At 41.1% G+C, this 14,401-nt stretch overlaps 1 protein-coding gene across 1 annotated transcript in view; it reads left to right on the forward strand.

Moving 5' to 3' along the window:
* Positions 1–11,424: 11,424 nt before the first annotated feature.
* Positions 11,425–14,401, forward strand: part of LOC124115020 (mediator of RNA polymerase II transcription subunit 16-like) — a 56,906-nt gene continuing 53,929 nt past the window's right edge. The window contains exon 1 of the mRNA XM_046475806.2: positions 11,425–11,636. Within this exon, the coding sequence (XP_046331762.1) occupies positions 11,500–11,636 (137 nt within the window). The 5' untranslated portion in view covers positions 11,425–11,499. The remainder of the gene's footprint in view (positions 11,637–14,401) is intronic.

The raw sequence follows: 14,401 nt of genomic DNA on the forward strand, positions 1-14,401 counted from the left end.
ACATGGGAAACACCGTCACACCCGTGTCGGCATACACCAACACTATCAGTGTGACAAAACAAAGTCACTTAACTTTTACTGCAATAGAGACAAGTAATAGATCTTAATGGGTGTTTAGACCACAATAACTTGATTATGTTTTCTTCAGTAAATGTGTTATAGTATGTGTGTCAAAATCAGTCATTTTACAAAAAAACAATTACGTCAGACTGACTAAAAGTTAGTAAGAAGTTCAAAAGGGCTTAAAGCATCACAATATCCTAATTATGTGAGGATTACAAGCCAAAAATATAATCAAAACACATTGCCTTTCGTTCTCTTTTAATCCTATCAGTTTCAGTCATGGGTGATGAAATAGGGCATGGCAATGTTTGGAATTCGTTATCATAATATTATAAATTGAAAAATAATAGAAAAATGGCTGAAATATTTTGCCGTTTTGTGAATTGCCTAAGTGAAGATGTCAGTCATTTGATCATGCACTGTAACAAATATACAGACCAGGACTTTTAAGAATTGTTTTTTAAATGGCCGAAAATTAAGGTAACGAGAAGCAAATAATGATAATTAATTTGTTGCGGCTACATATGTACTAAGGAAGTACACTACTACCTGCACAGTATGGTGTAGCCTTTCATGGCGTAGGTGTCGCATCGATCTTCTCAATTGGGGTACGATGACATGCATCAACCAAGTCACCGAGTCACCAAATTGACCACCCGACCTCGTTAGTCGCCTCTATAATGGCAAGCAGAGTCGCATTTTACGGCAAGCATGGGCTGCTGAAGACCTATTCATACCCGGATCTTCACGGGTATGCGCGAAGCAATGCCATGAAGTTGAGCAGGCTTGTTATATATACATTTATATATTCGTCAGGTTTTCGCATCCAACAGTTATAACAAGTCACGTCCGCGCCAGTTCGTATGGCTGTGCTCGGCTCTTGATTGGACGCAGCCTTACATAGTGCCCGTGAGACACCGTTATTCACGAAACGCCCACGCAGATCATCTCACACTGCACGGACCCATATGAAATTGTTATATGAATTGATCCCACCGTTACATTACCGTGAATTTGGTTGCCATTGATAGTTGGAAACGTGACTTGTGGAATAACCGCGTGCACAGAGGCTGCATTGGCCCCACAATCACGATGGCCCTGGTGGTCAAGCCTGGGCTGCACGGGCTGAGGACCCTGGTGGTCAAGCCTGGGCTGCACGGGCTGAGGACCCTGGTGGTCAAGCCTGGGCTGCACGGGCTGAGGACGAGAACATTCCTGGAGGTGGCCCCACCAAACTGACGTTTTTACATTATTTGTATGCTTCACAAGTACATGGTGTCCAGTTCAGTGTATTGTTTCAACGTAAAGTATAAGTACAGTATAGATACATGGACCATGCTCATCCAGGACAGCTGCAGGAGACGATTTACCACATATTTACAACATGTTACATGAAACTGTTCTAATGCCTCCTATTTATGACAAACCCATACATAGGAAGAATTCCAAAGCATAGGTCTTACATTGTATTTGAGAATTCGACATTTCAAAGAGAACGGTGGGAGCAAGATTTGTTAATTTCCACTGGAAACCGTTTATAGGAAACGTGCTTTACATTTTAGTGAATATGGGTTTGCACTGAGGTTGAGGTTTTCGGTGCGATATAATACATGTACATCCATTTTTCATTATTCGTACGTTTACCACCGTTACTGAACACAAGGTTTTAAGTTTTATTGGAATTAACTTTCAAGCACTGCTTTCAAAAATACTTCCATAATATATGTATGTTCTCTTATAAAGCAATAACATTATGGAAAAAAACACCAGACAAATCATCGGCAAATATAGTAATAAAAGCAAGTCTAAAAAGTCTAAACACACCTCTCCCGCCGTACTGGTGTAATATACTTCAAGTTGGTTAATAAATATATGGAATAGAAGTGGAATAATACAACCCTGACGAACACCATTTAAACAATCGAATTATTCGAAAATGCTGACATTTGAAATTTTCACAGTTGCTGTTGTCTACGAATACATATTACGAATTATATTGAGCATTTTGCCTTGAATATTTTGTTAATCTAACACTTACCATACCATTGAAGACACCAGATGATTGACAAGAGCCTGGGGATGTTGTTCCAAATGTGGCGGCGCATTGAAAACACCAGAAGAATGAAAACAGCCTGGGTATGTTGTTCCAAATGTGGCGGCGCATTGAAAACACCAGATGATTGAAAACAGCCTGGGGATGTTGTTCCAAATGTGGCGGCGCATTGAAGACACCAGATGATTGAAAACAGCCTGGGGATGTTGTTCCAAATGTGGCGGCGCATTGAAAACACCAGATGATTGACAAGAGCCTGGGGATGTTGTTCCAAATGTGGCGGCGCATTGAAAACACGAGATGAATGAAAACAGCCTTGGTATGTTGTTCCAAATGTGGCGGCGCATTGAAACCACCAGATGAATGAAAACAGCCTGGGTATGTTGTTCCAAATGTGGCGGCGCATTGAAGACACCAGATGAATGAAAACAGCCTTGGTATGTTGTTCCAAATGTGGCGGCGCATTGAAAACACCAGATGAATGAAAACAGCCTTGGTATGTTGTTCCAAATGTGGCGGCGCATTGAAAACACCAGAAGAATGAAAACAGCCTTGGGTATGTTGTTCCAAATGTGGCGGCGCATTGAAGACACCAGATGATTGAAAACAGCCTGGGGATGTTGTTCCAAATGTGGCGGCGCATTGAAGACACCAGATGAATGAAAACAGCCTGGGGATGTTGTTTCAAATGTGGCGGCGCATTGAAGACACCAGATGATTGACAAGAGCCTGGGGATGTTGTTCCAAATGTGGCGGCGCATTGAAGACACCAGATGAATGAAAACAGCCTGGGGATGTTGTTCCAAATGTGGCGGCGCATTGAAGACACCAGATGATTGACAAGAGCCCGGGGATGTTGTTCCAAATGTGGCGGCGCATTGAAGACACCAGATGAATGGAAACAGCCTTGGGATGTTGTTTCAAATGTGGCGGCGAATTGAAGACACCAGATGATTGAAAACAGCCTGGGTATGTTGTTCCAAATGTGGCGGCGCATTGAAAACACCAGATGAATGAAAACAGCCTGGGGATGTTGTTCCAAATGTGGCGGCGCATTGAAGACAACTTCATTGGCTCAACTGAGCTGGCGTTTCTGGTTGCTTCTTGTCCTCGCGTAGGTGTCCGTCCACCTCATCCCAGACATGTTCTAGGGGCAGAGAGGTCGGCAATGGAAGTACAGCGATGTTATGCTACCTCAAAAAGTGTCAAAAAAGAGTATCAGTTGTAGAAGACCCAGTAGAAATCCAGCTTGCCTTCTTGGTTGATAGCGTATCATCGTACCTCATTTGCAGGGAACGATGCTCATGATGGAAATCACTGGATTGTCTTGTGCAAACTCGATTACTATCAGTTGGTATTCCATAATACATGTATTAGCAATTTTCACATTCACTATATTTCGTTCCATGAAATGTCGTTCGTGACATGTCGTCCATTTTGAACAAACAATAGGTAAATTTTCCGTTGCAATATATTTATTATACCTTTTGAATGTTTTAAAATAGTTAGTAGGGTATCATTTAGCCCTAAGTCAATTGTGGGAATTTTAGCTGAATTTGTTACGGTTTCTCTCCATCCTCCCGGTATGTTCTGCAACATCCTATTATAGTCCAAGAAGGTGCCTTTATGTTGTCTCTTACTTTCAGGGAATTAACCTTCCTATGACATCGGTCTGTGCATATGTCTCCTATGGTATGAATGCCTTTGTCATACCAGCCTTTTTCAGTGTGACATGGGTTTATAAATTATAAATTGATGGTTAAACCAGAGTTGTTCATGGATAATTTCTGATCTGTTTTATGTTTCTTGTAATACGTTCCCAATATATGAAGTAATTCATTCCAGAATGGATCTTTTAGTATTGTTGCATAGTAGTGATGAATGTTTGCTCCCAGTTATAAGATTGCATTTATGGGGAAAATACTTGGATTTGTAAAGCTGTATTTAGATAATTATCTTCTTAGTCTTTGAATGCTTTTCTATTTACCATTCTCAGGCCTCCATTCCTGTATTATTTTATCAAGACCATTGTTTCTATTTAGTCGGGTTTATCGTTCCAAATGAATTAAAAAAATATTTTACTAAGTTCATCAATGAATTGTTTTGGAGGATTAGGTAAAGAATAAATAAGGGCATAGTGTGGAGAATGGCAGTCATTTTTCCAATGAGGGTCAAATGCCGTTTCCTCCAATTGGCTAATCGTCTATTAATGGTTTCTAGTCTTTTTGCCGGAGGTCCTGAAGATGAACATTTAGTGTGATACCTGACACTTCGTAATCACCCATGTGCCAATCAAGCTGAGAATCCAGACATAAGTTTATATTGCTACTTTTAATGGATCCTCTCCAAAATACCTTTGTTTTATCTATGTTCATATTCAGACCTGAAAATGTATGTAGGGCTGTTAAAGTGTCTATAGAGGCTCTAAGGCTAGTGTCGGTCCCGCCTAGAAATAGTTCTGTGACCGTCTGCGTACTGGTTCAGCTTATATTCCTCGTTATTAAGACTATTCCATTAATAATAGTTATTTCTAATAATAATTCCCAAGATTTCCGCTACCATGGTAACACATAAGGTGAGCTTGGGTTCCCCTGGCGACAACCTCTGGTGGTATTGAAGAAAGTTGAAAGATGTCCATCTTGAATTATACAGGAGGAAGTGTTTTTCAGTGGTATAGTAATCCATTGTATCGCGTAAAGGCCAAATCAGAATCTTTACCACCTTAAGAATACATTGTTTTTGAAACTGTTTCAAAAGCTTTTTCGAAGTCTATAACCATTAGCATACCTTGTTTATCAGTTTTTTGGGGTGGTCGGGTAGCCTAGTGGTTAAACCGTTCGCTCGTCACGGGTTCGATTCCCGACATGGGTACAATATGTGAAGCCTATTTCTGGTGTCCCCCGCCGTGATATTGCTGGAATATTGCTAAAAGCGGCGTAAAACCATACTCACTCATCGTTTATTAGTTCTCTCAGTTTCGTAAATAATATTGGAAAGGAGCCTTATATTCAAGGATTCAAGGATTTTATTGAGGTGAAAGGCCATAAGACCCATAGTACAAATAAAGTCATGTGACTCACAAATTCACAACATATGTAAGGTGTGACTGCATAAGTATTATAATACCCACTTGTAGCATTCAATACATCAATACGTGTAGTAATTATAGACTACCATTCTTTTCTTATACAGAACATGTAAAAAGGGTACTTTGCTTTATCAAAGATCATCTCATCATTATAAGAGTTACACATGCTTACCCTGTCATGACTAACAAAAGTGTTGAGATGCTCATATGCTGACAAATGTTTGCTTCTTATCTGTGAGGACAGAGGTCAATGAAAATTACGTGCGCTTCATCTTCAAGTACATTACATTCTGGGCACACAAACTGTCAACAGACATGCTTCTTCTATATTTCTGAATACCCAATAAATTATAACCGACTCTAAATTGTAGCCGTGCAAAAATATACTTGGGGATGAAAATATTTACTTTATAATTTTCAAGTTGAAAGGATGGCTTTATACATTAATAGAATACCAAACAGGGGTTAGTTATCATTGAAGAGTGGCTGTAGACCCTTTCACGACCAATCCGAGCCCTCCAGAGGGAACCTGGACTCATCTGTGAACAGTATACTGTACAGCTCCCTCAACCGGTGGCGTGCGGGTCTGTCACTAATAGCTCTCAACCCAGGAATTGTCAGAGCTGTTAATGTGGCAGTTTGGTAAACTATCGATCTGTAGATTCACCAACAGAATGTGGTTGTCTTGTTGACGTGACGTCATACGCGGACGGCCGGTCAGTGGCACGTCATGAGTGTTACCCTGTTATATATTGTGTCTCCAAAGAGATGATATTGTGTTTCGATGAACATTAAAATGTCTGGCAACTTCGTTTGCGCCATTCCTGTTAGCAACATACGATACTGATACGACATGATCAACACTGATACGACATGGTCAACACTGACACGGCATGGTCAACACTGATAAACATGGTCAACACTGACACGACATGGTCAACACTGAAACGACATAGTCAACACTGATACGACATGGTCAACACTGACACGACATGATCAACACTGACACGACATAATCAACACTGATACGACATGATCAACACTGATACATGGTCAACACTGACACGACATGATCAACACTGATACATGGTCAACACTGACACGACATGGTCAACACTGATACATGGTCAACACTGACACGACATGGTCAACACTGACACGACATGATCAACATTGACACGACATGATCAACACTGACACGACATGGTCAACACTGATACGATATGGTCAACACTGATACGACCTGATCAACACTGATACGACATGGTCAACACTGATACGACATGATCAACACTGACACGACATGGTCAACACTCATACGACATAATCGACACTGACACGACATAGTCAACACTGATACGACATGGTCAACACTGATACGACATAATCGACACTGACACGACATGGTCAACACTGATACGACATAATCGACACTGACACGACATGGTCAACACTCATACGACATAACCGACACTGACACGACATGGTCAACACTGATACGACATGGTCAACACTGATACGACATAATCGACACTGACACGACATGGTCAACACTGATACGACATGGTCAACACTCATACGACATAATCGACTCTGACACGACATGGTCAACACTGATACGACCTGATCAACACTGATATGACATGGTCAACACTCATACGACATGATCAACACTGATACGACATGGTCAACACTGATACGACATGATCAACACTGACACGACATGGTCAACACTCATACGACATGATCAACACTGATACCACCTGATCAACACTGACACGACATGGTCAACACTGATACGACATGGTCAACACTGATATGACATGGTCAACACTGATACGACATGGTGAACACTGTCGTATGATTAACACTGACACGACATGGTCAACACTGATACGACATGGTCAACACTGATGCAACATGGTCAACACTGACACGACATGGTCAACACTGACACGACATGGTCAACACTGTTGCGACATGATCAACACTGATACGACATGATCAACACTGACACGACATAATCAACACTGATACGACATGGTCAACACTGATACGACATGGTCAACACTGACACGACATGGTCAACACTCATACGACATGATCAACATTGATACGACATAATCAACACTGATACGACATGGTCAACACTGATACGGCATGATCACCACTACTACGACATGGTCAACACTGATACGACATGGTCAACACTGTTGCGACATGATCAACACTGATACGACCTGATCAACACTTATACGACATGGTCAACACTGACACGACATGGTCAACACTGATACGACATGGTCAACACTGACACGACATGGTCAACACTGATGCGACATGGTCAACACTCATACGACATGATCAACATTGATACGACATAATCAACACTGATACGACATGGTCAACACTGATACGGCATGATCAACACTCATACGACATAATCAACACTGATATGACATGGTCAACACTGACACGACATAATCAACACTACTACGACATGGTCAACACTGATACGACATGGTCAACACTCATACGACATAATCAACACTGATACGACCTGATCAACACTGACACCACATGGTCAACACTGATACGACATGGTCAACACTGTCGTATGATTAACACTGACACGACATGGTCAACACTGATACGACATGGTCAACACTGATACGACATGGTCAACACTGATACGACATGGTCAACACTGTTACGACCTGATCAACACTGATACGACATGGTCAACACTGACACGACATGGTCAACACTGATGTGACATGGTCAACACTGATACGACCTGATCCACACTGATACGACATGGTCAACACTGACACGACATGGTCAACACTGATGCGACATGGTCAACACTGATACGACCTGATCAACACTGATACGACATGGTCAACACTGATACGACATGGTCAACACTGATACGACCTGATCAATACTGATACGACCTGATCAACACTGATATGACATGGTCAACACTGATGCGACATGGTCAACAATCATACGATATGGTCAACACTGATACGACATGGTCAAAACTGATACGACATGGTCAACACTGATACCACATGGTCAGAACTGATACGACATGGTCAACACTGATACGACATGGTCAACACTGTTACGACCTGATCAACACTGATACGACCTGATCAACACTCATACGACATGGTCAACACTCATACGACACGGTCAACTGGTCAACACTCATACGACATGGTCAACACTCATACGACATGGTCAACACTGATACGACCTGATCAACACTCATACGACATGGTCAACCCTCTTACACGACATGGTCAACTGGTCAACACTGATACGACATGGTCAACACTCATGCGACATGGTCAACACTGATACGACATGGTCAACACTGATACGACATAATCAACACTGATACGACCTGATCAACACTGATACGGCATGATCAACACTCATACGACATGGTCATCATGGATACGGGTTCGTGCTACTGGTATTGCCCGCGATTACGCCTGAAGCTGTGCCACATTGGCGGGTGCTGGGTCTCTCTCCACCCGAGAACATCCCACAGATGCTCTACGGGAACGTGTCGGGGGACTTAGCGGGCCAGTCCAATGTCCGTATGCCTTTTCGTTAGAGAGAATCGGTGACGGCCTTGACATTGTGATCATGCAGTTCAAAATTTCTGCTGATAATTCTAATGTAAGAACTACAGGATGCAAATGTCCATTCACAATAACCTAATCAGTTCGTCTGTCAAGCGTGATACTGCCCACACACCTTGACTCTACCGCCCAATATAGATCATGGTCAAGAAATGTTGCATTGGCATACCGCTCGCCGCTACGTTGCCAACTACGTTTCTACCATCTGTGTTTGTTTGTTTGTTGTTTAGCGCCGCACTCAGCAATATTCCAGCTGTATGACAGCGGTCTATAAATAATCGAGTCTAGACCAGACAATCCAGTGATTGACAACATGAGCATCGATCCACGCAATTGGGATCGATGACATGCATCAACCAAGTCAGCGAGCCTGACCGCCTGATCCCGTTAGTCGCCTAGCCTCTTACGACAAACATAGTCGTCTTTTACGGCAAGCATGGGTTGCTGAAGACCTATTCTACCCCGGGTCTTCACGGGCCCTACACTCTGTGAATCGAAGGCGAAAACTGGATTCGGCTGTCAACATAGTGTATATCGCCATTGTCGTACAGCCCGTCATGGCATGGTGTTGCCAAGCCCACCCCAATCTTTGCCGCCTATGGTAAGCTGTTTGGGTCACATCCTTCACAGGACACCATATTTTCAGGCGGGCTGCATAGAGTCGGTTTGTAACGGTAGATGTTGAAATTCGCCTTTCTGATATTGTGCAGAATTAGCTATAGGAGCAGATTTGAATCTATTGCAGAGTGCATACATGTAATGTAATGAGACGATCTTGTCTACAGTAGGTGTTTTTTTTAGGCCTGCAACACCAAGGTTTCCTTGCAAACCCACTCGGTTGACGGTACTTGTCCCACAGTTAATATACTTTTTGATTTGCCATTCATTAAAATGATAGAATTAAAACAACAAAGTATAGTCGCCATGACGCCGTCACTGGTCACGTATCGGTGACTACCGGATTAATTAGGCCAGAATACGTGCTGGGCGGGCCATCATCACCTGATCAGGTTGATGTCTGAATTTGGCAAAACGATATTCTGATATGAAATATAACATACATACCATGTTATGTATAAAAATAAAGCTTATTAGTCACTGACTGTGATATTGCCATATTACGACATTGTAGAGGAGTGTTAAAATTATCATTTCCCTACTAAAGACAGAACAGAATGGGAGTTAAATAAAACAGTTTTAGGTATGGCCCATTTTCCCACTTGAATTGACAATTTTACAGTTACAGGAAACATTTCTGTGATAGTTATTGGATATTTCATATGATTGACGACTATATATGTTTGTATATTTCTCGCAGATTTCGACTGATATCATAACGTACAAACGCAGCAAACAGAGAGGGGTTAACTGTGTGCCCATCGCCCAGGATAATCACTAATGACTAAATGTTTGCACTACTTTGTGTTTGCACCTAAATCTTAACATATCAGCTTTGGTTAAATTACACAAACGATGTCTTAGACCTATGCTGATGGAAATAGCTAAAACAAATAACCACCAATACAGGTCTATACAGTCTCCCGTCTACAGGAGTTCGAACAGAAACATGTATCAGTTTTAATTACCGATGTAGCGTATATGGGGTGTAGTTTTATAACACATTTATTGATATAGGAATTCCTGTTCTCATATTTTGGTATTTTGGCCTCAATCATTTCGTTAAACGACGCCAGGGGTTAGGGGGAAAAGAGGAAGATATCTGTCAAAACCATGTTATTCGTGAAAATGAATAATACTGAAAGTACACACACGCACTGATATATAAACATTATGATAATATATAATGTGTGCGTTTGTTCAAAGCATATATGTCTTACACTGAATGTGCGGATCCCTTAACAGGCTCAACTCAACCATTTGTCGAGCTAATGAAGAAACACTTGCGTATCGACATGAAGTCATTTACCACGTAATAAACACCTTTATATAGAGTGTATGCCGGGATCTGACACCATGCCCTGATGGCTAGTTCTAACTCACATGAACATATCCTATTACTGTCATAACGATGTTTAAAAGTGTTGCTCGCTTATAGTATTTGGTCCATGGCGGGCCCGTATCCATCCCTGTCCTTCCACATGCATACCCGCCTACAGCGGCAACCCGCAAATACAGTTTTACCAAATAATTTCCATTTCTTTCCCTCCCGCAAACTATACGAATAAATTAAATCTCAGTTTGAGAGTACCACTGTTCACTGTACTGATTATTGAACTGTGTGCCAATTTTTTTTTTTTATTACAAAGGTTCACGTTTGTTTTTCTTCGCTGTCTGTGTGGATCCACCAAAGCTCATATCGATGTCATGAAATAATGATGTGAAAATATGTAGCATTTCAATATTGCTTGAATTCAATAATCTGTTTTTGTGTGTAAAATAATTAGTACCTCATAGCGTCAAAATTAAATCGAACTATACCAAGTTTCTGTGATAATTTCTTTTTGGTAACGGTGTTTAAATTCAAGCATATTTATATGTGGCTTTGTATAATTTTGGTTGACAGATATCAGCTATTGACAAGTTGTCTGGTCAGCAGTATCGTTAACCGGAAGTTGGCAGTGCTCAGGAAAAGCGGGCATTTCCTTTGTAAATTTCAAGTTTACAGAAGATAACTAATGGAACTTGTGTATTCTCTTGATTTTCGCGCACTTCCGCGTTCCAGGGAATGGAAAGTTGAAGAAAACACTTGCTGTAGCCTATCATGTCGGAACATCCTTGCATTTAGCAGACCAAACAACAATGGAACGGACAGGTAAGTCACACTCACAGGGACATGACTCCGACTAACCATTGGCAGAATGTGGTCGCCAAATGGAACCCGAAAGGCCGAGGTCCATACAGTCTCCTGCATTGTTAGCCAGTGCCACCTCTGTACACAATGTAACAAAAGTAGTGGTGACATTCTGTCAACACCAACTGACGCCTGGTTGGCAAGACGTATACTAAGGGGAGGTAACTAACTAGGGCTAACACACTACATAGGAAATAATTTACTTGAGGGTCTGTATCTGAAATAGCACCGAAATATCCATGCATAAACTATATGCGTTTACTGTCATAATACATGGAGTATCAAATATATAAATGTCTGTCATTGTATGTGTGTTTACTCATCAGCAAATCTGCAAATGTTGGTTTGGTTTGTTTGTTGTTTTACACCGCACTCAGCAATAAGCAATATTCCAGCTATATGACGGCGGTCTGTAAATAATCGAGTCTGGACCAGACAATCCAGTGATTAATATCATGAGCATCGATCCACGCAATTGGGATCAATGACTTGCATAAACCAAGTCAGCGATCCTGACCATGCACCCGATCCCTTTAGTCGCCTCTTACAACAAGCATAGTCGCCGTTTACGGCAAGCATTGGTTGCTTAAGACCTATTTTTACCCCTGAATCCTTACTGGTCTCTGCAAATGTACTGGATAGATACTTAACTAAAGGGGTCCTTGTCAGCATGGGCACTATAGATATCATTTGTATCCTGGGGACATTTTTGTATATTAAAATGTACCCTACCCAAAATCAGAATTCAGAACGATACACGACACCCTATGCGGCAGATCATTCAATATTCCTCAATCTGAAACCGAACCTGTGAAGTTTCAGGGTAGAATAGGTCTTCAGCACACCATTTTTGCTGTAAAAGGCAACTATACTTGTTGTAACAGGCGACTAATGGGATCAGGCTTGCTGACTTGGTTGATGCATGTCATTGTATTTCAATTGTGTGGATCGATGCTCATGATGTTAAACACTGGATTATTTAAAGACTGTCGTAATATAGCTGGAATATTGCTGAGTGTGTCATTAAACAACAAACCAACAAACAATCCGAAACCAGTTAATGTAGTGGGTCTGAACCAGTGGTTTGCCTGATTATGCTTGATAATGCTGTGCATCGTGAGATATAAAGGTATTGTATGTACGTCAGTGTGTATGCTCATTTTTATCCCCCCCGGCATATAATGCGGGGGTATATAGCGATCAGCCAGTCTGTCTGTCCCTCCGTCTGTCTGTCCGTAATCATTTCCTTTTCCGGGGCAGAATTCCAAAACCATTCAGTGTATTTGATCGAAACTTGGCAAATCTATCAGGCACATACTGAAGTGGTGCCTTTTGATATTTTGGGATTTTTCTAATTTTTATTTTTTTTCAATTTTTATGGAATGAAGTTGGACATAGGCTCAATTGGGGATGGGGTTTGTTTCCGGGGCAGAATTCGAAAACCATTCAGTGTATTTGATCGAAACTTGGCAAAGCTATCAGGCACATACTGAAGTGGTGCCTTTTGATATTTTGGGATTTTTCTAATTTTTATTTTTTAAAATTTTTATGGAATGAAGTTGGACATAGGCTCAATTGGGGATGGGGTTTGTTTCCGGGGCAGAATTCGAAAACCATTCAGTGTATTTGATCGAAACTTGGCAAAGCTATCAGGCACATACTGAAGTGGTGCCTTTTGATATTTGGGGATTTTTCTAATTTTTATTTTTTTAAATTTTTATGGAATGAAGTTGGACATAGACTCAATTGGGGATGGGGTTTGTTTCCGGGGCAGAATTCGAAAACCATTCAGTGTATTTGATCAAAACTTGGCAAATCTATCAGGCACATACTGAAGTGGTGCCTTTTGATATTATTATTTTTTACGAATTTTTATTTTTTACAATTTTGATGTAAAGAAGATGGACCTAGACTCCATTGGTGAACGGGTTCGTTTCCAGGCCAGAATTCGAAAACAATTCAGTGGGTAAACAATGTATGCTTCTTAAAGAACATTCAACTGTTGACTCATTACATACAGAATTGCACATTTACTAGTGGTTACTTTACAGACAGCTGCCGGGGGGATATGTCATCTTTCTGATGACTTCTTGTCTTGAGCACGCTTGAATGCATCTCATACAGCAGTATGACAGCTCTGATCCAGAAACATATATTTTCCATGTTAAAATTCAAGGAACCAGTTGAGTGCAACTCATCCTAGGGTACCATTCTGTATTCTGATTTTGGCTAGGGTACATGTCTGAAGTACCTGTGCCGACGACCCCTTCAGTGATATTTGGCCCTAATTGTCTCTGGCTGTGGCTTTCTCTAGATTGATCTTGCATACCTCTTCGGTCATTAGGGTTATAGTTATTTTATGTTTAGTGTCAGGCCTGAAACTTGCAACTAAAATGGTCGCCTATGCGACCTAAATTTCAATTTGTCTGCTAAATAAAATTCAATATACCCAATATATCTTGGTGCAACTAAATTCCATTGCTTCACATACGTATAGTCTGGAAGGTAATTTAAGGTACCGACATTTACTACAATATCTGGAAAACTATCGGACCTACTCCAGTCAAAGTTGGTATGAGATTATCAAACAGTCATACATAACTGGATATTACATTTAAAGACAATCGGTGCATGAATAATTTTTTTGTCTATTTAGCTATCACTATATTTCATCAACAACCAGACCTGTTCGTCACGGGTGGAACGAGCATTCATTGAAACAGCCA

Source organism: Haliotis rufescens, unplaced genomic scaffold, assembly GCF_023055435.1.
Source record: "Haliotis rufescens isolate VD_foot unplaced genomic scaffold, xgHalRufe1.0.p SCAF_7, whole genome shotgun sequence".
Classification (NCBI taxonomy): Eukaryota; Metazoa; Mollusca; class Gastropoda; order Lepetellida; family Haliotidae; genus Haliotis; species Haliotis rufescens.